This window comes from Odontesthes bonariensis, chromosome 5 (assembly GCF_027942865.1).
Source record: "Odontesthes bonariensis isolate fOdoBon6 chromosome 5, fOdoBon6.hap1, whole genome shotgun sequence".
NCBI classification, from domain to species: Eukaryota; Metazoa; Chordata; class Actinopteri; order Atheriniformes; family Atherinopsidae; genus Odontesthes; species Odontesthes bonariensis.
Window position 1 is genome coordinate 21924110 of NC_134510.1, and position 24363 is coordinate 21948472.

At 41.3% G+C, this 24363-nt stretch overlaps 3 protein-coding genes across 4 annotated transcripts; 2 read left to right on the plus strand and 1 right to left on the minus strand.

The window, feature by feature from the left end:
* The first annotated feature begins 315 nt into the window (after positions 1-315).
* colq (collagen-like tail subunit (single strand of homotrimer) of asymmetric acetylcholinesterase) lies at positions 316-9357 on the plus strand. Its single transcript, XM_075466642.1, has 17 exons — positions 316-543; positions 1105-1214; positions 1537-1644; positions 2468-2512; positions 2675-2701; positions 3484-3555; positions 3876-3938; positions 4025-4051; positions 4136-4180; positions 4262-4297; positions 4418-4498; positions 5499-5595; positions 6250-6380; positions 6808-6927; positions 7034-7175; positions 7276-7378; positions 7464-9357. Exons 1-17 carry the CDS (start codon positions 447-449, stop codon positions 7531-7533), a joined length of 1374 nt encoding a protein of 457 aa, XP_075322757.1. The 5' UTR covers positions 316-446; the 3' UTR covers positions 7534-9357.
* Positions 9358-12470: 3113 nt separating this feature from the next.
* plekha8 (pleckstrin homology domain containing, family A (phosphoinositide binding specific) member 8) lies at positions 12471-21003 on the minus strand. 2 transcript variants are annotated; one of them, XM_075465339.1, is made up of 13 exons: positions 20840-21003; positions 20288-20404; positions 20035-20190; positions 19579-19703; positions 19191-19349; positions 19034-19074; positions 18440-18558; positions 17606-17945; positions 16736-16821; positions 15169-15227; positions 14608-14809; positions 14462-14523; positions 12471-14371 (listed from the first exon to the last, which is right to left on the minus strand). In XM_075465339.1, the coding sequence occupies exons 1-13, from the start codon at positions 20877-20879 to the stop codon at positions 14174-14176; spliced, it is 1704 nt and encodes a 567-aa protein (XP_075321454.1). In that variant the 5' UTR covers positions 20880-21003; the 3' UTR covers positions 12471-14173. The 2 variants fall into 2 exon arrangements, with proteins under 2 accessions (XP_075321454.1, XP_075321453.1); XM_075465338.1 differs by having other exon boundaries at positions 19034-19077.
* A 220-nt stretch (positions 21004-21223) lies between these two features.
* On the plus strand, positions 21224-24076 carry fkbp14 (FKBP prolyl isomerase 14). Its single transcript, XM_075466643.1, has 4 exons — positions 21224-21569; positions 21862-22013; positions 22106-22233; positions 22321-24076. The coding sequence occupies exons 1-4, from the start codon at positions 21361-21363 to the stop codon at positions 22477-22479; spliced, it is 648 nt and encodes a 215-aa protein (XP_075322758.1). The 5' UTR covers positions 21224-21360; the 3' UTR covers positions 22480-24076.
* Positions 24077-24363: the final 287 nt, after the last annotated feature.

The window sequence follows — 24363 nt, forward strand, 5'->3', positions numbered from 1 at the left end:
CCTAAACTGAACGGATGCCACAGTGCATGGTGAAATGGTCATCAATAGAGAGGACTCCGTGTTGTAGGAGGATGCACAAATGCTCTTTAGTACCTTCATACAGAATCCTTTCGGCTGCGAGGCAAACTGTGAGTTTGTCTCTAGTAAGTCTCCCAAGAGAAGTGGAAACAACAATAACACCCCCTACAGTAGTAGAGATCTAATATTGGCACCAGAGGCAGCTGGCGGGCTGTCTCCTGTAATTTTAGCGCACACTGATGCGGAGGAAAGATTTAATGGGCATTGGTCAGCGTACCCTCTTGTGAGGGCGTAAGGGAGACCGATAGAGCGAGCAGTGAGAGAGGGGAGCAGAGGGAGAGGACGGTGAGGAGAGAAGGAGAGGAAGAAGGCAGTGTGTGAAGGCTGCTGTGGCTCGGACATAAAGTCAGGCAACTATCTGTGGCAGCATGACTCTTCTAACACTTGGACTATATCTGCCATTGTGGCTTTCCTATGGCCTGGCTCAATCTTCACTTCTGGACAGCTTCATTTCATTCCCAGCAGGTAGGAGCGTTCGATATATCTGAGCCTGCATGTCTGTGTGCATGTGTGAGCTGTCAGTGTATGCATGCACAGGTGTAAAAGCACACACTCTAAATTCCTCGTTTTGAGATTCACGTTGAGCCCAACTTAACCGAGTATACTTGTTTTTATTTTCTTGTTTCCCATGAGGTCGACTGGAAATGCCTCTATAAATAGCAAGAGCAGCTTCAGAGCTTCAGTGAGGGGCGCTTCATATCTGTGACCAGCTCTAGGAATCCTGCTGGAAGCGTGTCATGATTTGATAGTTTGCACCTGTTTCGCTGTTGCTTGGGCTTCTCGAGCATCTTGTAACCTCTTTGATTTATCCCATTTTTACTGTATGTGTGGGGTTTGTTGGCGTTTTGACAGATGTTCCTCAGTTGCAGATACACGTCGGTGCGAGATGAAGCATTTCTTTACTCATGTTCATGAGGATGATTCCGTTTCACTGGTGCAGAAGTTAAAACAACACATAAACATGACACGCACCGACTGTCCTCTCCCAACTTTGACACGTGATGTAATTTGTGACTGCTTGCACAGCTCCCAGATCCCAGGAGCAGCAGAAGAGCTTCAGCCCATGCTGTTTGCTGAGTCCTCCGCCACCCCCGCTGTTTCCTCCACCCCCTTCACTTTGGCGCCGCCACACACTTGTGAGTCAAAGTCATGTGACTTTCTATTGTGGAATATCCGACTGTTGATATGTCCTTGAGTTAGATCCATATGGCCCGTCGCTCAGTCTTTTGACCGCTGAGCGAGCTTCTTGGGTAAACACTGATGGTGGAACATGCTCTTCGGGATGAATGAGTTTGCAGGTTGTAATATAAAGTCAATAGAAACATGAACCTCTGACACACTTTGGTAAGCCGCCTGAAGTAGGGTACTCATTTCTCAGACTTTTCCCCTCAGATTGAATTGGTCACATCTATAAAAATATATATATATTTGTAGTTTATTAGCATTTTTGTTTCACAGGATGAAGACAGTTCACATCGTGACAGTGGATCTAAGTTGGACCATGAGGAAAAAGGTTCTGCCTGTGTCCAGGCCCCTCCTGGGCCTGCTGGTCCCCCTGGACCTCAGGTAGCGCACCGGACACCTCTCAAACATCATGGTTATCAGAGCAATAAGACTGAACTGTAGATCTGGGACTTTGTCATTAGATTCTTCCGAGGCATCCACTTCAGTTTGACGCAGATCAGATTGAATATCAGTATGGCTTCATCAGAAACCGTTTCAAACTCCATAGCTTCAAGGTGTTGAGCATTGGTACTCCCGCAACATATTAACCCCATCCCCGCTCCAACTCGATAGTTCCTGCAGAGGAAGAGATGGGGATTTCTCTGACCCACGCAGCACAGCAACTCATTAACGCTCTACATTTAGCTGTGACACAAATAGCCTTTTTCCACTGCCTGCCAGTGTGCCACACATCATTCTCAGAAACTGTCCGAAGGGCTGTCTGCTTGGAAAGGCATACTGTGTCGCGTAAATTCCAGGGATTACCAACACACACTCGTGTCCCTGTGTTTGTGTTTTCCAGTGATGAAAGATATAGACATTTTGGTTCAATAGGTTCTCGTAGTCCGACGTCCTCTGCTCTAAGCCCAGCGTTTCAGAGGTGAAATGCAGAATCACCAAATGACCGTTGAAGCTTTTGTCGTAGTTGTACATTTCCGACAGTTACAGCACCAACGGGACTGCAGCAGCATTTCAGTCTATCAAAAGAGACCCACAAGGCACTTTTTAAATCAATAGGGACCAGTCAGCCTTTTGCTGATTTAAAATGCAGCCGTGCTCTTTCAGAAGCAGACATGAGTTTGTGGTGAGATGTTGTGGACAATAAAACTGATTTAGATAGCGATCTGTATGATTTATGAACAAGTGTTGTTTTTATGTCCATAAGGGCCCACCTGGATTACCTGGGATAAGGGGGGCTAAAGGAGAGAAGGTAGGCAGTTTATTTAGTGTGCTTGCATTTGATTTTATAATCTACTCATTATCTTTTATAAACTCAGGTTTAATTGACCTGTTGCACATGACTGAAAAATGCTTTCGGGAAGTGCAGTAAGTGACTGGTGTCCTTGTCCCCTCCTTCGCATCCTGTTGTCAGGGAGAAATCGGAAGACCTGGGCAAAAGGTGAGAGTCTCCATTAATCACTCCATATTCTTTGCTACTGTAAGTGGATTTACTGAAAAATGAGATACAAAGCCTCCTCCTGCTCACTGGCTATAAGTCAGAGCGCTGCCAGCGCCAGGGTGTGTACATCAAGAAATTGTGTGCAGGTACAACCTTGACAGGAGACAGGACAGTCACACAGGCAGGATGCAAGGGATGCAGGCAGGGCTGCTGAGACAGGCTGTTTTTTTATGGCAAAGGGATTCAATATGCTGTTGGTCCCCTCTAGTATGGTAGGGAACCATATTGCCTCCCTATTGACATTCAGCATCGGGCTTCCCTGTCAGATGGACCTCCCTTCTGTTTGAACAGGAGGAAGATGCACACAGCTTTACTGAGAGATCAGGGCACAGTTTTTTATGAGGCAGAGGAGGAGAGACCTCCCGAATTATCTGTTGCTGTGGTAGAGCAGTAAAGGCAGCCTCCTTACTGAGCAGGTTTCCAGCACTGCAGTGCAATTTAGCTTAGTGCTTCAGCCAGATCATTAATCATTTTATTCCCAACAAGCACAGACTCCTGTTCTATATACAGCTCGTCATTTAATTAAAGGGAGCAAAGTGACAGGGCTCGTTAAAGCCATTCTCTCCCCTGCATGTACAGCAGCGACTGATAGATGCTGTCGCGGGCTGGCCGTCAGCTAATACTGCGTTTGGATTCCTCTCTTTCTTTATTCTGTATGTAGAGCCAAAAGACATCAAAAGCCCTGATACGATGAACTTAAAAAAATCAATATTTCATCTCAGGGTCGGACAGGGCCTCCTGGACTTCCAGGGAAGCAGGGACCGGCAGGATGGCCAGGGCCAAATGGGGCCAAAGTGAGTAAGTCAGACCTCGTAATGTAGATCATATAAACTATGACATTTACATGAGAGCACTAAGTAGCGGGATAGATATAAAATAAAGATTCCTTTATTGCCGCTTTACGTAGGCATCGTACAGGGAAATCGGAGGTAATAAAGTAGAGTGGAATAGCACTACTGTGATTTCAAGTCAATCCCGTACAGTGAAACTCGTTTGTGTTACATCATAAAGTTAGTTCAAAGTCTTTGGGTTTGGTTAAGACTATTGGTATGTGGGTTTTTAAAAAAAAAAAACATTAAGCCACTCCAAGACTCATATTTTTTTTCCACATTAGGGCGAGAAAGGTGACCCGGGGTTGATGGGTTTGCCTGGAGGCAGAGGACCAATTGGGCCAAGGGTATGATCTACACCTGAAGCACTGTATTCAACTTTACTCTGTTCATGTTTTATCTCATCTCACGATTTATATATCTTAAATTGTAGGGTTTACCGGGGTATAAAGGGGAAAAGGTATGTGATTGAATTGGTAATTATCCTAAAGCAGAAGATAACATTAAGGAACGCGCTGTAACACATTGCATTCTGCACCATCAGGGCTCTCGAGGAGACCGTGGTGAGAGTGGACTGAAAGGAGACAAGGTGGGCAGAGTATCAGCTTCATTGTGCATCCAGTATACTGTGTGTAATCAGTTAACATTAGCTGCTGCTCTCTAACCACAGGGTGCAATGGGTTTCCCTGGAATGCTTGGACAAAAAGTAAGAAAAATAATAAGAACACACTCTCTCTCTCTCTAGGGTCTCTAAAGAGGCTGATTTAATCTATGTTTTGGAATATTGAATTGATGGGATTTTTTTTCCGTGTGTGCGTGTGTGCAGGGTGAAATGGGTCCAAAAGGAGAACCTGGAATCTCAGGAAACAGAGGACCCACAGGCCGACCAGGGAAGAGGGGCAAGCAGGTGAGGAGACTGTGGACAAATCTGTTTAGATTTATTTTTTTAAGCACGTGGAGTTATATTTGTGCTTGAATTAACTTTATAGATTAAAAAAAATGTTTAAACGTATGTTTTTGGAGAAAATACAGCAAGAACAAACGAACGCAACACATGTGAGAGGATCTGACAGCGCAGGGAACAGGAACATTTTTGACTTATTTAGCTGCTCAATAGTTCCGGGCATGTTTTTCACGTGACCAATGTTTTTTTATTGCGTTACAAGTCTTGATTGCACTCAGTTTAGCTCTCAGAATTTTTCACCATACACACCAATGCTGTTTTAATCGGTGCACAATGTGGTTTGGTAGTTTCCACCACAGAATGTGGTTTTAACGCAGTGCAGAGATTTCTCTGTATTCTATGAATCTTTTATTATTTTCCCTGCCTTAAAGGATAAAACCTCTGAATCCTTTGCTATTTCAACTTGGCAAATATCACTTTTGAATAATTCAGCTTTTTGGGCCACGCAATCTTTCTTTGAGTACTGAACTTCTCCACAGCTACCTCTGAAGCACTCACTCTGGGATGCACTTCTCGTACGCAGTCATGTTTCTGAGCTTTTGCCAATAATTTCCACCTTGTCCCACTCCTCTGAAACGTGGTACAGGTATTAAATTCAAAAGGAGCGCATATCTTTCAAAAATAAATGACGAAAAAAACAACAGTTTTCAATATTATATCTGTTGCTTTGTACAACTTTCAATCAAATCACAGGTTTGAATAACTTTCATTTTTGGATTCGGTTTCTGTTAATATCTTCTGTATCTTTTTTTATTTTGTTCTTATTTTTCCAACACAAACACATTTAGGAAGAAGAATGGATTGCTGCTCAAGTAATATCTCTGATGTGTATCCCTTCAATGTTTTTCTTTGCTCACTCTGTACCTTAGTTTTACCCTTTAAAACACGGTGGAAGGAGATATTCTAAACTTTGCCTACTTGTATTGTTTTGATTGGGTTTCAGGGAATGAAAGGAGACCCAGGAAGAATCGGTCCCATGGGACCTGCAGGCCCACAGGGAACTGCAGGTCACCCAGGTCCTCCTGGTGCACCTGCCACAGGTGAAAAGCTGTAACAGACTTTAAAGCTTTGAGGATACTTATTCCAAATTGACATATTGCACAGTCAGGCCATGGATTTGCACTTGCAGGGATTCAACTCTGCTCTTTTTTCTGTGCTGAGTGTGTGAAAGGCTGCATTTCTAATGAGAGGGGAAGGCAAACACCTGAGTCAGCAAAAGCAAGCACACTTTAGAGCAAAGTAAGAGGTAACACCAGTAGTCTTATTTAGCCTCCAGAGAAATCTAATCTCCTGAGCTGAAACAGGATGCTCTCATGATGACATCATGTGGCTAAAGTGGGTTCAAACATGGCGAGCCTTCCTAAAGTTTTACAAATATTATGTCACCACATAGTCAAAGGGACATCTATCTTGATCATGTTTCCGTATGAAATAAGCTGATTGTGTTTGCCTCTTGACTGATAAATCATAGATAGCACATTTAATGACATATGGTATCTATATTAACGCCTGTAGCCTGCACTCCTATTTACAGTGTAACTTCAGCTAATTAAGCCTGCAATGTTCCGTTAGTCTGCACTAAACATGAAGCCTCTGCTTGTTTTTGTTTTTTTTGTGTGTGTTCCTTTTCTTAAAAATCGAATTAATGCATTTGCTTTGTGACTTTTCATACACTTTTTTTTTGCTCTGTGTAGGACTATACATGGTCGGAACAAAAGGAGCACGTGGTCCACCAGGGCCTCCAGGAAAGTGTGGCTGCAGCTCCTTTGGTAGTTCTCCTGTTGATGATCATCTTTCTACAGGAAACTATCCCACAGTACCTGTGGTGAGAAATGAACAGCTTTGCTGCAGTCAAATGCATGTTGTCTGATATATCACCGAAAAAACTCCAATGCAAAATTATGATTATATTTACCAAAAAAAATTTAATCAAATTCTTAAATTCAATGCTGCAATGTAGACTAAAGGGTATTTTAAATAATGATGTTTTCGAGATAGTTCTGTGATTTTTAAAAAAAAATTTTAATAGCTTTTGAATTAGTGTGGATGAATCAGCTGTGATAAACCATAAAAAAACCAATAAAACTTCTGCAACTACAAAGTTCTGAAATGTTTTGAGAAACATGGCAGCATGGATATTTCGTTTTCATGTTAGTATTTCAAAATTGCACTTCCACGCGTCTAAACTGATGCCAAATGAACTAAATATTGAAAACTTGACAATAAATCTTCTCATTTTGCCTCTCATTTAGATATTTGTGGTGAGCAACGAGGAAGAACTGGAGCATCTTCATATTGATAATGCGCTTGCATTCCGAAAAGATCAGAGATCTCTCTATTTCAAAGACGTCGATGGCTGGCTACCAATCCAGGTATCACTGAGTTCAGTAAAACTGAATGTTTTTTTTATTTTCTGAACACATGGTGACTTTCAGACAGCTTTTCCTATTTGTTCACGTTATTAAAACTCTGCAAAAGACTCTCCCATTCCAGCTGACGCCCTTCCAGTCCATGGAAAACGCACCCGATGATGACGGTTACTGCGGGGACGGGATAGTGCAGATCTCCAGTGGGGAGGAGTGTGATGACAGAAACAGAGTCGTGACTGACGGATGTGTCAGTAAGTCTGCATTAGATGGTCTTTAACTGTTCCTTAGCTGTGCTTTGCTGCGCACGTACAACATGACTCCCACGCTCCTGCCGTCTCCCCTAACCTTTAGAGTGTAAACATGCCTACTGTGGAGACGGATACCGCCACGAAGGGGCCGAGGAGTGTGATGGGAAAGACTTTGGATACCAGACATGTAACTCATATCTTCCAGGGTAAGCATATAATGTATAGTACGTGTGCACGAAAGAAACTTCTGCATAAAAAATAAAACCTTTTTTTTTTCTCCTCTTGTTTTAGATCATATGGTTACCTCAAGTGCACACCATACTGTACCATTGAGTCCACAAACTGCAAGTACTTCACTTGAGGCGGAGCCTGGACAGCGCAGCAGGATCTTCTGTGTGTCGTTTGTCTGACACATGATAGGAATATTTTTATGCAAAAAAATAAGAAGAGAACAATAATACTCCAAGCAAGAGACTGATGAAAGAGGCAACCAATGATTCTATAGTGGGGAAAAAAGCTAATCAAAACTAATTTCTATATATATATATATATATATATATACATAGATATATGTATACATATATATGTACACAACTCATCTGTATTTCTGCGGACATGCCTCCCCAGAATGACAGTCAGTCAGTGAAGGTGAAAATCCGCACTCTGGAAATGTGCGGGACAACTGCACTGTCTTAACAAGCAGGATCTCAACTGGTCTCCTCACCATGCTGGACTGGACCGGAACCAACCTCTAAATGCAACAGCTGTGAGACAGTAATGCAGACTTAATTAAGTGCCAGTGGGGAGATGTTGCAGAAAAGCAGTGGCCGGCACAGAAGCGTATCAATCTTTTACCCAGTTACTGTTGAGAAAGGAAGGCAGCGGGAAACCCAGAGCCATGGCCCCAGGAGTTTTACCGCAGTGTGAATGACGGTGCACAGCACTTGCACGAGGCTGGAACTGCTCAGTCCATGACAGCGGCTTTACTTATTATTGTCACAGCAACTTTTGTACTGTATTCTCTCAATATCACATCAGGACGTTCTTATGTAAAGGTAGCCAGGCTAGTAATCTCTGAGTGAGACTGTTACTGTAGAGCAGGGTGTCACACTTGAAGACTCCCTGGTCCTAAAATTTCATGCTGACTAAATGCTTCATTAGCTTCTGGTGTACTATAATTGAGAGCAACTCAAAGTCTTTCATAAATCCAAAAACTTCTCAGGAACTAACTGGTAATGCTGCTTCAGTCAGCACCGTTTCCACACATGCCTCGTTGCTCTTGTTGTAAATGATATGGCTCTGACTGCACACTGGGGCACATAGGTAACTCAGACAAAAGCATTAATACATAGGTGTGCATGTGCAGACCTGAATAATCAAAATCCCTCCCTGTGCTTCTATGCCAAAATGAAATATGTGAAGGCTTGAAACTGTTAATGCTCTTAATTATCTCACTGCACAGGAACAGCTGGACTCGTCTGTAGCTGCTAAAAGGGGGGCGGAATTATAAATTCCAGCCTGTTTTCTGGTCATTACTGTACTTACTCTAATACCTCTTTATCCAATCTTTCTGTCTTATACAACAGATGAACTCAAAAGTATCCTTAACAGTGTAGATGTAGTCTTCTGTGTGCTGAAAGCAACTGTGTCAGGTATAAGCTGACATTTTCTATAAGCTACTGTATGAGTCTCAGTGCCAAGGGAGACCTTTTTCTCACCAACACTTAGATGAAGTCAGGTGTTATATAAGCATTATTCTATAAAAGGAATCAAAAGAGCAAGACTGTTAAATATGTCTGCATGCTTGTGAAAAACTGCTGTAGGGTGTGAAATACTTCCACTTTGTTAAACATTGTTTTGTAACTCATCACTGCATTCATCAGCATAGTGGGTGTCTTAAGAAGTGCTCTGTCCAGTGTAGCCAAGTACCGTATGTATGACAAACCATGTAGTGGTGAATTGTGCCACTCGCAAGGCTCAAAAACCGTGAGGAAACTATGTTGAACATCGTGTCTGTGATCTGTGCCGCTCTGCTCTGATACTGAATGCTGAAATATGCATGTGATAATGTACTGTACTCCAAAGCTTTATGAAAAATAGTATGCACTGTGACTGAGATACTAAATATTCATGTTGTTTCATTATTCTGATAAGATTTGTACAGTAGTTGTGGACAATTTTTAAAAAAAGAATGAAAACAAGACTTTAAATCTTTCTTTGTCTTACGCAGGCAAGTTTAAACTTTGGCGAGACTTTGTCAGTATCTTAGTCCTGTCTGTTGTGATTGATTGGTTGATTAGAAGAGGCGCAAAACACCAACAGACATTGAAAGAGGTACTATTGAAACACACACAAAAAAAAGATGCTGTCAGCAGCTCCCTTCAAAGTGCTGCAATACACTAAATGGCAAACAGACCACCTGTTGAACTGTCACTGTTTTTCAGACATGGTTTCCAGCTCTTCATCCTTTCATAATGAAGCCCCACAGAGGCCGGGTCTGTAGCTATAGATGAGGGAAGGCGATAAAGGCTGTGAATGGGCAGCCGGCCAGCAACGTAACCGAGATGTTTGAGACTGGGTGCACCCTTGTAAGTTTATTAGTATGCTGTATTCCTTTACGAAATCACATCAGAACAAATTGTCTGGGAAGATGCCTGAGTAAAAGCTTACCTTCGCTTACTTATCCTGTCATGTGCCTTCTGACCAGGCAAATCTGATTTATACCTCAGATGTCTCATTGCAGCGGGGCCAACCGGACTCTTCTGACTTAGAAAAAGTGATTTGCTGTGCTCACATAAGAATCCTCAAAGGAGAGTTTAACAACTTGAAACACCTTTTCTGAGAGCAAATTAATCAATTTCATAATTGATCATCTTACTCTAAAAAAAAGGCACAAGGCACTAAGTTGAACTCATTGGAAACTGTCCAATTTGAACCCCTACAGGTATATAAAAGCCAACTGGACATGGTGACCTATAGGCAGGCATGAGTGGGACGCAGGGTGCTATGTTCCTGACAGAAGACACACTAATGCACATGCAAAATCTCATTTACAGTCATGTGAAAAATAAAGTACATCCTCTTTTAATTCTAAGACTTTACATATTAAGACATGATGAAAAAAAAAATGAAAAAAACTCAGATTAACTGCACATAATATTTGTTTTCTTTATTCAAGAAAAACTCAGCCAGAATGCAGACACGGTTTTGGAAAGGGAGGATTAAGATTCCTTCACAACCTTCACAACGATGTCAGAGACCGATGTCACTGTTACAACTGCTGCGTCTTGTCTAATCATATGCAAATTGCAGTGTGCAGGTGCCCAGCTCTGATTGGATAACACTCCAAGAGCTCACAGAGGATTGACTATTGAGAGAGAGCAGTTTACGGCGGGTACATTCATCTCCCTCTCCTCCCAGCATCTATTCTGTTAGTGCAAGTAATGTTTGAGTGTAACTTGATACCTTCATGGACACAAGGTAGAACAATTACTTAATGTTATTGCTGTAAAAGGTGGGTCAACAAGGAACTGAGTCGTGGGGTGTACTTATGTTTCCACACCGTTTCTATATTTTAACTCAGTTTTTGCAACAACAAAAGAAAGTCTATTATGAAAGGTGTACTTTTTTTTTCTTTCTTTGAAACTAAAGCTTTGACTGTAAACTGTCTTGACGGTTTCATTACTTTACTTTTGTACTGCGGTTATACTGACAATGGAACTGTAATACTAAAAAAGTAAATCGAGCTCCTCTATATCGGACACGAGTATAAGAGTGGCCCATCAACAGCTGCCTGTCAGTTTTAGCCTGTGCCGTTGTTGGCATCTCCCCGTGTTCAGAACCACCATGTGATCACTTACCTCCATTACTTTAATTTGGGAACAAGTGGCAATATAGATGCAGACCCCTCTTGTTTCTGTGCTCTGGTTTGAAATGCTGTGCTGGCCTGTCTACCGTCAGCCTTGACAGAACGCCATCTTCAACGTTGATTCGTGTCCTGGGGGGACTTTGACATGAGGTCAGGCTCTTGTCAAAAGAGAGAGAGGGAGTTATTCTCTCGTTGTCTCAGATCTCCCCCTCACAGTGTCATCCTGCCATCTCAGCATGCTGACCGCTATTTGGAGCCATTTCTTGTAAAGCTGTGACAGTGTGTCACAATATATGAAGTGCTCTGCCCACATAGAAGTTTCTGTGAAGTGAAGATTGTGTGAAATCTAAATCCCGACAGTAGGTACAGAGAGGACAGAAAAACTGGAGATGTAGAGCTTGTGTTGGCTAAAGATGGCCTACTAAACAAGCCTACATGACTCTGAAGGAGGGCAAATAAGTAGGAGCCCATCATATTTTCCCTAAAAAGTCATGTTGAATTCAGAAGGAATCACAAAACAACCAAAAAGAGACCAATTAGGAACCGAAATGATGCCGAAAAACGTCAAGCAAAATGACGACAAAGGCATAAAAACGATGAATCAATGATCTAACTGATCACAGAGGCAAAACAACCAACATGTGACACAAAAAAAAAAACTAAACAAACAGATTAAAATATTGGCCACAGATACGCAGTATCTACAAAATGACAAAATAATGTATCATGCTACTTCCACACAGTTTAAATTGGCAACCACTGACATGCATACCATTAGCAGAGAGGCTAACAAATTCTTATTCAACAGGACTTCACTCTGTCCCAGCTGAGGCCTTTCTGCATGGAGTTCTCTCCGGGTACTCTGGCTGCCTCCCACCATCCAAAAACATACGTCAGGTGAATTGATGTCTCTAAATTGTCCCTAGGAGTGAGTGTGAGCGTCTCTGTGGCCCTGTGATGGACTGCCCAACTGTCCAGGGTGTACCCTGCCTCTTGCCCTATGACGGCTGTGATAGGCTCCAGCCCCCCGCGACCCTAAAATTGGATTAAGCGGGTATAGAAAATGTATGGATGGATGGACTTCACTCACCACTTCTATTTAGTTAAAGTTGAGACAAAACCGGACTGGAAAATCCACCGTCTAACCTCGTTATGTAGGTGTACTACAGCAGGTGAACTTCCGACTGACTGCTCCGTGCTCAGATGTAGGAGGACTAATGCACTTTTCATAGATCTGTTTTGTCTGTTTCCATCACAGCATTTGGCAAAATTGATTGGCTGAAAAAGTATCAGATTGCACTCAGGGATACCACGGTTTGTCATCAGTTTGTTCACTTGAGGAGGATTTCTCTGTCTCCATCTTTCTGTCTCGCCTCTCCTCACATATTCACGCCCATTCTCCACCCACGAGTTAGGCTCAGAGCCAGAGGTGAAGTTACACTGTAATTATATTTATTAGGTAAAAATCAAATAGCATCTTATGTACATTCATACAAAAGAAAACAAAACAATATTGGTTGTAATATTACATAAACATTACAACAGCACAACGGGATTAATATTGAAACGCACCTGTAAATGGAAATCAGCCTATTGCACATCTGCGATGTAAACAAACTGCCAAACGACTATTAATTGTACAAGAGTTTTTTTAATCGTAGGAAAAACAAACAAAGAAACAAAAAAAAAAAAGTTATAAAACTTTGCAGTAACTAACAGTGACTCCTGGTATAGCCCTATGAGGATGTTCCTGAAGTTCCTGCTTTCTTTGAAATGACTCCTTTCATGAGCTCCTTCGGCTCATGGTTGAATCGACACCAAAAAGTATGGAGTGTGCCTGTTAAGACACTCGTTTACATGTAAAGGTCACGGATGAGATGGCGAAAAAAGAAAATTTGATATATACAAAGCAGATGTGAGCTGAAAGTTACTGATCGTTCTCTGCACAGACATAAAAAGAAGGCAGCACACTTTATATTCCACAGTCTATAACCTTTATGATTATTAATTTGCTTGGTTAAAGTCAGGCTCATAGCTTATGCTGAGTTTCTGCTGGCACCTCTGTTATTTCATAAATAAAACATGCTTTAATGAACATGCCCCGTGGACACAAATGTCCAAACAGTCGCACAAAAGGTGTAATGATCTGCATGTCATTAATGTGAACTTTATCATTTAAGACACAATAAAATAGACACTGAAAATGCATTCTATGCATAGGTTTGTGCAGAACACATCCAAAGAAAACAAACAAAAAAACAGCAGTCGTCACTAATTGAACATTTCATTCTTGTGGCATCACTGTAGGCAGCAGAGGTTTGAATCCAGTCGCATCACAACTCCTTTTTGGTCCCATGGAAACACTCCAGAGCAATGGCAGCGTTAAACAAAAACAATACGTTCCTACAGCTGATTTCACAGCTTCAATTTTCCGGGGAAGAATACTCATATATACTGACCGTACCATACACTAAAATCTAAAAGCCAGTGCAGGAAAAAAAAAAGCTAGCATACTGCGATAAAGTTAGCTTACTATGCCACTCTGTCACATATTCAATACATGTATGGGGGAACGTTTTCAGTAATAGTGCTTTGTGCTAGTTCAACATTTCACCCTGTTTCATAAAAACCAAGGAAATAGGACAATACTAATTAAAGAATTCTTTGCCTTCTTATCAGGTCAAAGGGAATAACAAGCCAACTTCCAGGGAAGTTACTGCAACTAAATACGATCTAGTTATTGTACCTTGAAACATGTAGAGTAATATAAAAAAAAAATTTAAAAATCCACAAATGCTATAATGAATAATTATGGTTGGAGTCTGCATAACAGGGTTTAAAAGCCTTTCATGGTCACTGGTCTTTAGAAAGGAACCTGGACTTTACATTTCCTCAAAGCATAGTGCCGTAATTGTTCCTTCTTGCTTTCCCGCCCTCTTAAGTACAAACGTTAATACCTTTAAAACCGAGACCCTCTGCGGCTGTAGAGTTTAAAAACCACTGAAACATTTCCTACATACCACAAGATGCACCCTACACATCTGGCACCTTTCTCTCAGCGGTTAGCCACTACTCTACACTTTCGGACAGGCTCTTGCCTCCCTCCAGCTCTCATCATCTCTTGTTCCGAGTTTCAAACCACCTCGTCGGACTCCAGGTTGTATTCTTCATACAGCGCATCGAGGATGGCCAGCTGCTTCTCCATGGCAGGCAGGTACACCCCCAAGTCCTTGTGCATGCCGTCTATAAAGTCGCTCCTCAGCTGGTCGCCTTCTGTTGACACCAAGGCAGCGGTAAAGCTTTGATAAGACGGGGCGGCACGCAGCGCCAGCTGTGGAAAATAAAACACTTGACGGTCACGCTTCAACGGCCAGATGCCAATCAGAGGAGAGAAGTATCGACGTGAGTAAGAAATACCTACAGCAAATACACCTCGCACAACCCATCCGTGGTACTGCCTAAGAGTCTTTCCATAGGCATTATCTAGGTGAGACAATACAGAGAGTGTGACCAATCCCGCCATAGAGCACGCATCTGTTTGGATGGGTACAACCGAATCAGACTCACTTAGTGTTCCCTGGATGTCTTGTTCCCCGGCGTTGACCCCTGACAGAAACTCCTTGAGGAACTTCAGGCCTCGTCTGAGCCACAGGAGAGCCTCGGTCGCCGAGTTGCGCACCTGGGCGACATCCGTCTCCACTTCATACACAACGATGGACTGTAGTGTGGGGAAGCTGTCGGGGTCCGACATCTGCTTTTGCTGAATTTTCTGCAAGCAAAAGAGACCGGCCGATGCAGTCCAGGACAGAAGTTTGATCTGTTCTGCCCGTACGTCTGGTGGTTTTTGAAAGACTAACAGTGAACGAATAACACTTTTAATGACGTCATTTATCCTTACTGGTAGAGCAGATTTTTTTTTTTAAAAAGTGCCTGATTTAAAAAAAAAAAAAAAAAACAGATTGGTGATCACAACAATTGCCACTTTGCTTCACTGTCGATCAGATTGGTTTAAAATGAGAACGTCAAAATATGTCAAAGCACAACACTGAGGGTACCAGTTTTAATACTTTATAATAACTATTTGGATGATCATTATATTTGTTAGTTGTTGAGAACGTGTGGACTCACCTTAATATTTCCAACAAAATCCATTTTAACTGGTGCAAAAACTGTGGACCCCAGTTTGTCTGAGAAGAGAGAATCCATCATCACTTTGTTGCCGCCTCTCAAAGAAAGATTTCACTTTTGTATCATTTTGAGAAAGTATACGAAATCTTGTTTTGACAATGCGATTAAACAAAATAGCTTACTTATTTTCAACAATAAAAGGCAGCCGTGTATCGTGTCAAAGTCATTTTTTCTCTTGGTGCACTCTACATCATCCACTTTTTTATGTCTGCATTAAAAATCGGAGACGCATAACGATGCCGAATCACTCGTGTCTCCATGTCAAGATCAAAGTTGTCATCAATTAGTGCTGCAAACTCTAAACTGAACTAATGTGAGACGGCTTTCTTCTGTCAAAGGTCATGTCCCAGGGTCTATTTGTTTGAGTGCCACAGTTTTATCTTGACTGTTCTGTCCTTACTGTATCAGTATTTTGTTATAAGTCAAAGGAGTTTTATCTAGCGAGGTCTTTTTTGAATGATTCAAGCAAAGCAAGATTATCCAATCTACAAGAAAAATACAGTAACTGAAAACAAGCAGCATATCTAAAATTGTAAAACAGAAATTCGGCAAACTGGGAACGCATGACGACGATTTATTCTACTCAATAGTTAAGAATCAGCGCTCGGCAGTCCTCGAAAGTCCCATAAAGTTCTAGATCCTCATTTAGTTCCACTACGTGTTTGAAACTATTCAAACTGCCGTTTCATCCTCGGTTAATACATCGACCGGAGAAAGAAAATAATTCCCTGTGTTGCTCAAAGGCAAGCAGCCGCTTTTATGGTGGAACATTTTCTTGCATGTTGGCAAACGCACGAGCTTGCTTTCACTGGCTCTCTCGTTTGACAAACGCTTTAATCGCGATCGGATGTGCTATTCTAAAAGGGACGTGTATAGGAATTTCAACCACGAGTGTTTGTTTATTTGAGACACACCGATATTACTGTCTGTATCCCTCTGTGCGTGCCAGTTAAACCCACGTACAACCCATTTGCATGAGAGGAGATTACCAACAATCCTAACACAGATTCTCTCCCTGAACATTGGCTTCAAGTCTGATGATGCTCTAAAAAGGGATTCTTCACACCATCATGTTGACTATGAGCGACCACTTTTATCTTTGTGCCGTACACGACTCGGTGCACTGCACAAACATAAAAAAAAAAACACACACAAACGTGACTATGTGCATGAGCCGACCGGTATGATAAACCTTGACATATGATAGGTTGTTAAGCTACAAAGAACAAATAAAGCCAATGTCAGACATACAAGTGCAGTAGGAAATAATGCAGGGCATGAAGGAAAAGGAGGGTGTGGAAACCGAGACGGAGAGCTGCCACCTCATTAATCACAAACAATATGAATGAAAAGGCATGCACAAATGACAGGTCACAAAAGAGGAAAGAAGTTTCCCCAAAGTCAAAGTTACAAAGACCGAAATGACCAAAGAGGCAAACGGACATCAAGACAGGTAGGAAAAGGGAGGCAGATTAAGATGGGGAGAGACGGAAATGAACCGGCCTACCTAATACAGGTACTATTGCATAGCATGAATCCAAAAACTCTTGTGTAGGGATACCATTGTCGCCATCCAGTCTTATATCACTAAATCTAAAAAAAAAAAAAAAGTAGAACAGATTCAGACAGGAGAATACGTTAGAGGTAAGTAACCCGCTTCAATTTTTATTTGACCAAATCAAACAGAAAAAGAAAAAAGGGGTACAAACGTCAAAGCAAAGTCAGGAATATGAATCACACAAAACATCATGCAGTTCAAGGCCTGACGATACCTGAGACTTTTCAGCTACTTTGGCTACACCTTAACAGAGTTCCTTTTTTTTTTTTTTCTCTTCTCTCCAACACCGTTTCATCATTTCTTTTTTTTACAAGAGCCACTCGAAGCTGAATACTGTTCGTGGGAAAATATGTTTCCTTTATGTCTTTCCGTTATAACGGTTACCTCATAGTTGATAGTGACAGAAATCACAATCCACACACTAATAATACTCTTCAGTGTCATAAAGACAACAGAATATGTTGGAAGTACAGAGAGAAATGTTACCAAAAAAGCTTTACAAACCCAAATATCAGATGAGTGCCTCTCTGTGTCATGTGATCAAGAGAGAAAACACTAATAAAACACTTTATCAATGCATCTTGAAATATACTTATGACATAATCAATATGCCGTGTGCAACAGTGCAGAACATGTAACATATTCCAGCAAACTAAGCCACTGTGCGGTTTAAAGATGGAGCACGAGTGCAGTGGCTCAATGACAAAACTACTACGTACAGCTTAAACTGGTTTATTCCAATACTGCTAAACTGGAGTGTCACAGAAGGTTCACGTTGTACCTTAAGAGAGGTGACCTTCCTGAGTGGCATTTTCATACCTGTGACTCATTGTGCTGAAGAAAGTTTCCACCTGCTCTGTGTCTTCTGACTCGGTTAATTCTCTGGGAGTCTCAACCTCTTCTCGAGCCTCCTCTTGGTCTAAATCAGCATCCTGTTGGTGCTGGGCAGCATTCGCCTCGCTGTTGTTGTTGTCATACTCTTCACTTTGGTCCACTTTGTGCTTCTGCTCTTGGTTTGCATCCCTTTGATCAGCAGCTTCCTTCCCTTCATCTCCCTCTGCTGGTTGGTGGCCGTGCTCCATCTCGGAGGCGTTCTGGTCAGTGTGTGGAGCAGGATTGACTCGCTCCTTGTCAACTGAGCTGGTGGATGATTCAATGCCTGCGTGATGTTTAAGGGGAAAAAAAGAAGAAATGAAACAGTAGACATGAGCGATGAATGTAACCAGACAAAAATAACTGAAAAGAAAGTTTTTTTAACCGGCTGTTAAGCTGTTTCAGAGTGCGTTCAGATGTGTTGTGTTTTCCTTGAACTCGTCTTTGTTCAGATTTTGAGGTTTTGGGCCACATGGAAAAGACTCAAAATTCAATGACAATCCACTACAAAAGGTATTCTAATTCTCCACTATGCACTAAAGGACAGGTATCTGTATATGTATGTCTTTAACAATACTTAACCATCATCTTTATATTTATACAATATGCATAAGGATCATTCAAACAATACATCCTGATAGACTTAACAGAACCTGTCCACTTCTGTTCAAATGATCCATGAACAGCAGGCTCCCTATGGGCTCTGTGGTTTTACCTGCAGGATCCAAATACAGTGCATCCTGCAGGGCATCAGGTGACCGGTCGGGCAACCTGATTTACCTGACAGAGAAGGATCCAGTTCTGGTCTGTCTGGTTCATCTGATCCCTCTGCTCCCGAGTCAAGGCTCTGGTTGTCTTGTGCAATTGCTTCCCCAGAGGTTTCGGACAAATCTCTCATCCTAGGAGTAAAACATTCGGACAAAAATGTCAAGAGTAAAATTCTTCCGGACACATCTCATTTCTGACCGCGTCTGGTCGCTTTTGTGCGATAGTGCCCGTGTGATTCTATTTCTAGTGTGGACATAAAAACAAACGACACAACAAGTGTTTCGAAATCAGAAATGATCGCCGCTGAAAAAAAAACAATACAATCGAATAGCATCTATGTCATCTCAACTCTGAACTTAAGGGGCTTTAGGGGATCCCCACTGGCCTGGAAGTTGCAGCTGAAGATCCTCTAAATAAAATGTGTCCACAACCTTTTGGAAACAATCCCTCATCAACTAAAAATAAATAAATAAATAAATAAAAAATGGTCCTTTACAAATAGCAAGAAGAATCAAAAAGTGTCAACAGAAAACATTAAACACGATACCTCGAACATCTATTTGACAGTTCTTAACTACATGATAATGGAAAATAAAAACAACCTACTTTTCTCCAGGGCTCTGGTGTAAATGGTTGACGGGTTTAATCTGCTGGGAAAACAACATTGTGTTGATACACTTTAATCATCGAAAACAACGGCAGACTGTTTCCGCCAGCTCCCCTGTTACACTGATCAGTCATAAAGAGTCTGTGAGAGAAATACCTTCTGGGGTTTGATGGCTGCTACTGGAGGAGTCCCTGGTGGACTGTGTGTTGCCATGTCTGTACTGAAAGTACGATTCGCTATCTGCATGCATTCCTCCAGAGTCTTAAGGAAGGTAGTGCATGTTGTCTTCACCATGTTACCAGTATCTATGCCAGTCTGAAATGACAAACACATACGTATGCATTTCTTTTTTTCTTTTTTTAAAACAGGATGCTAACAAAATCCGATCAAGTCACACGACCAAGAGTTAAAAAAATTAAATTGAATTATATCTGCACACAGTGATAAAACGTTTAGGTAATTGCAAGTGGGCTACTTTATATTGCCGTTTCACAGTGCCAGCAGCATCTCTTATTTCACGGGCTCATCCCGACCTCAACCTTACCTCTGCTGATGTTTCTCCTAGCTCATCGTTCTCCTTGATCTTGTTTACTTGCTGGAGAAGAAGGTCACAGTACAATCTGAGCTCCGACATTTTGGTTTTCAGTGCCTCTGTGTTTTCCTGAAGCTCTGTCACAATGGACACAAAAAGCGAATAAGTTTGAAAAAGTTTTCCCAGGGGTTCTGAAAAGGCTCAGGCAACGTATATACGGGGGTCAACAATTCAAGCACTTGTGCGAGCTCACCATTTGTGACACATTTGTGTCTCACACTTTAATAACTGACCCACACTTTTATTTCAGACAACACGGTATCTTTTCTCTTCAGAACAAAGGAAAACTTTTCACATGTATGAGCTGCACAAAGCCATTTATTTTTAAATTTGTGGTTAAAACCCATCGAAGATATGCGAATGTTGCGCTATAGGAAACATTGTCTGTTTGCTATAACATCCACGTACCCTTTTCTCTCTTGGTTCGGTTGTCTGTAAGGCAAGCTTTGGCTGTTCCCAGTGCCACCAGCCATTTCTGCCTCTCTGCTGCATTGATGGCTCTGAGGTAAAAGTACTGCTCTCCTGGTATAGTCAGGTCAACTCGTGTAGAGTCAGATGAGTGAACTACAACACAGACCCAAGCAAGAAGGCAGGATTATCAGTACTACATCCCAAAACACAAACGTTAAGCAGCGCACAGGGCAAAGCGAGGTGTGCCTACCTTGGATTTCACACACTGAAATTTTGATGCTGCCCTTGCAGCCTTTCCAGGCATCTTCTTGAGAGTCATAGTACGATAAAGTTCCTCCATCAAGCACAAACCAGCGAGGCTGCCAACCTGAGAAAAATAAGAGATCAATGATTTAGCATTGTTGTTCTGGAAAAAAAAATTAACATGACGAAATGTCATTCAGCTATATATAAACTTTGAGAGAGTCAACCCTTATTTACGGTATTTTAGCACCCAACTAATCAGTTGTTAAGTCAGATTACAAGGACAGATGGTGGAAACGAGCTAAAAGGGCTAGTACTTACGTTAAAGCCTTATTCGTATTCGTTAAACGGCTCACTTAGTAAGGTATAAACAATTTTGGTATTCTAAAGTGGTACATAAAGTCGGTCAGTTGAAAGCTGACAGTTGCTAACGTTAGCTCCCCCATGTTAGTATGACCACCAACTCTATTCAAGTGGGCTGTGACGTTTGCATGCTAGCTAGCTGCCTTAAACCGAGCCCTGCGACCGAAAACGAGCACCTCCTCAGGCATGAACTTACCACTTATGTAATTGGTCCACTTATACAACATGCCTTCCATTGTTTAATTACGCGTTTCTCCCTTTCATTACTCGTTTGTCATTAGATGTGTTGTACAGCTGATTGCTACGACTCCATCGGGCCCGGAATGTGATTTGCGGAGTAAGCGACAAGCCTGTCATTTGAACTACGTAGGTAAAAGTGCGTAAACTTTTTCCGTGAATAGGGCACCGACCAATCATTAGAGAAGCAATCGAGGTTCATCCTGCTTACGTCAGATGGGTTTAGGTATTTAGGGTGTGATTTCTAATGATTGACAGACAAAAGAACCAATAGGAATGGAGATGATAAATAAAGGTTGGGACTTTTTGATAAATGTATCCAATTGTAGCGGTAGGAGGGCAGATAGCCGAACAGTTGACGCATTCGTTGCAGAAGTTTGGCTGCCACGTATGGGATTCCCGTTAAGTATTTAGTGTAGACTTTGTAATTCATGGAAGTATTAAAATAATCTATTTTGATATCAAACGAGAGAGTTAGCTATGCATATGAAAATGATAGTTTTTGGTCTGTGTTTGATAATAACGTCAATGTTTGTTTTTGTCAATGGGAGAAAACTCCCCGAACCCGAGGTGAAAATTGAGGTGATACACAAACCTTTTATGTGCCACCGTAAGTCAAAATATGGAGATATGCTTCTTGTACATTACGAGGGATTCCTGGAAAGTAATGGCACAATGTTTCAATCCAGGTAAAGGTTTGCACTAGTATCGCATGCATTGTTGAACAGCGGATTAAACTTCTTTAAAAGGAATCTGATTAGGGTAATAACTAACAAACCATTATTCACAGGGTTTTACAATAGTAAATAATATGCCAGTAACTGTGTAATTATCCATGCAAACATCAGTATTAATCTGTAATGCTTTCACATGTTCCAGTCACTAATGCCACATATTCATGATCATTTTTCTGTGTTCTTGACTAAAAACTGATGGATGTTTTGTTTGTTTTTTTGTTGTTGTTTTTTTTACTCTTGGCAGCCGCAAAGACGGGGATAAAAATCCCGTGTGGTTCACTCTAGGGATCCGAGAGGTGCTCAAGGGTTGGGATAAAGGTCTGCAGAGCATGTGTGCAGGAGAGCGCAGGAAGCTGACTGTCCCTCCATCACTGGGTTATGGCAAAGAAGGAAGAGGTAGCACTGACTATATAAAACATGTTGGAGAAGGTGTCCGCCATCTTAACATATCTTTATCATGGACATTTTTTGTTTTGCTTTTTTTACAGGAAAGATCCCGCCTAGCAGCACCCTAATTTTTGACATTGAGCTCATGGAGATCCAAAATGGACCCAGGTCACACGACACTTTCCGGAACATGGATCTCAATGATGACTGGAAGCTGTCCAGACAAGAGGTGTGAACGTTTCTTTTTCAATTGCACTTTCTGTTTTAAGAGGATGCAACATGAATTGAATCATACTTATTTATGTTCCCTTCTCAGGTGAAAGAGTACTTGAAGAAGGAGTTTGAGAAACATGGCTACTCTCCTAATGACACACATCATGAAGTGATGGTGGATGACATCTTCAAAAATGAGGATGAAGATAAGGATGGTTTCATATCTACCCGGGAATTCACTTACCAGCACGACGAGCTCTAAATGGCTGACTTTTATCAATTTTTTTAAGTGATTTTTAAAAAAAAACATCTTTCTTTTAGAAATAAGTGATAAGAAGCAAGAAATTGCTGTTTTACAGAAACCTCTTTCAGCAGCTTGTTTTTTAAACAGTACACATAAACAGCGTTGTCATGCTTTTGGCTGAACGCCAATACCTTTGGACGATTTTTGTACTTTTTTAAAAATCTTTCTATTTAAAATTGCATCCATAACGTATTTATATTTTCATCACACATGCACTGATATTGTTTCTACGGATTAGGTCACAGTTCTGGATTCTTTGTTAAAGGTAATGACACAAATATTTTGGAAATAAACAACATTGTGTGTTAATCTTTAATCATTCTCCATTTAACATCCCTACAACTGATCTTTGTGTTTGCAGTCAGCCTTGTTCAAACTGGTTCTGCCCTTCTCCATCAGTCACTAGAGGGCACTCTTGTCCTGGACATTTCTTCTACCCTTTCATCTCTTAAATCCTTTTAAACTGCAGACATGCTCAACCAGTGCCACCCCTCAGTATTTGACTGACCTATTTTTCAAAATGGGAATATGGTCGCATACAGAATTACTTGTTATCAGAAGTAGATTATATGGAAGTTGCAGTAATGTGTGTTAACGCGGCATAGTAAGGAGTTGGTCTATTGTGATTACTGGTATGAATGATGATATTCTGCATGTTATTTCACATTTAGATTTATTTGTCTGTCACTGTAATATCCCTGTAGTGGTATCCAGAATGTGGATTTATCAGTGTCAAAACCATTAAAAAAAAAAATCTATTTTATTCAATATTCAAATATTCAAATATATAAAATGCGACCTTGAACTCTATAAATAGGAAACACACCTTATGAGATTGTCACATAACTTAAAAAATCAACAGTAAGGTTGGAGTGGATCTTCATCTGACCAAATGCAGCAACTTGTTTTGTGTGTCGAAAGTCATGATAATCCACAGGGTACATTCAGGAATGGGATACGAGTGGGTTCATTTCGTACTAAACTGGTTCACAGAATTGTTCCTAAGTATAAGAAAACACTTATCCAAAAGGAAAATTGCAAGGCTGCAATAACATTGCCAGTCACAGGCTATTTAACATGTAGCGTAATTGTGGTTTATGGCTCAACTAGCGGACTAGTAATGTTAGGACGGAATCAGCCACGAAGTAGCAACAATAAGCACCCTGTTCTCAAACTTCAAAGAAGTCTGTCAAAAAAAATGGAAATGCCGTCAGCACTATTCGTAGTCTCCTCTTTTGTTTTGTCCATATAATTTTAAGCATTGTAAGCTTTTAGATGAGCGTCAGCTGAGCGTATGGTAACGGAAAATCCTGTGCTAAACTGACACTGGAAGTTATTAGATGATGCAGTTGAGACAGAAAAGTGTATAACCTCCTTTGAGGCTTTAGGTATAAAGTAACAAAGCTAATATCACAGCTGTTCAACTACACAGAGGAGTATGAAAATGACACCATAAGTTTATAAAACTGTATGGATATATATAAAACTTACTGCTTGTTGGAGGCTTACTTTAGTCTCGATCTTATTCTCATCTCATGAATAAATAAAGTGATTTGAGCAGATGATGGTGTCATTATTCTGCAACTCTCTCGATCTAAAATAACATTCTGATGACAGCTGGAATGCACAAGCGTTATTCTCAGAAACCACAAAGAGATTTCGGAGATACTGGAGCTTTTAAGTGGAAAGACAGGATGTGACTGTAGTGCAACTTTCTCACAAAGAGCTCCACTGTGGTTCCCCCCCCCCCCGCCCCCCCCTTCAGTTTATCTGGAATTTGGCTAAATGCCACACCTACAGGTAGAAAGAGATCAGTGGAAGAAGAGCTTTCTAGGTAATACA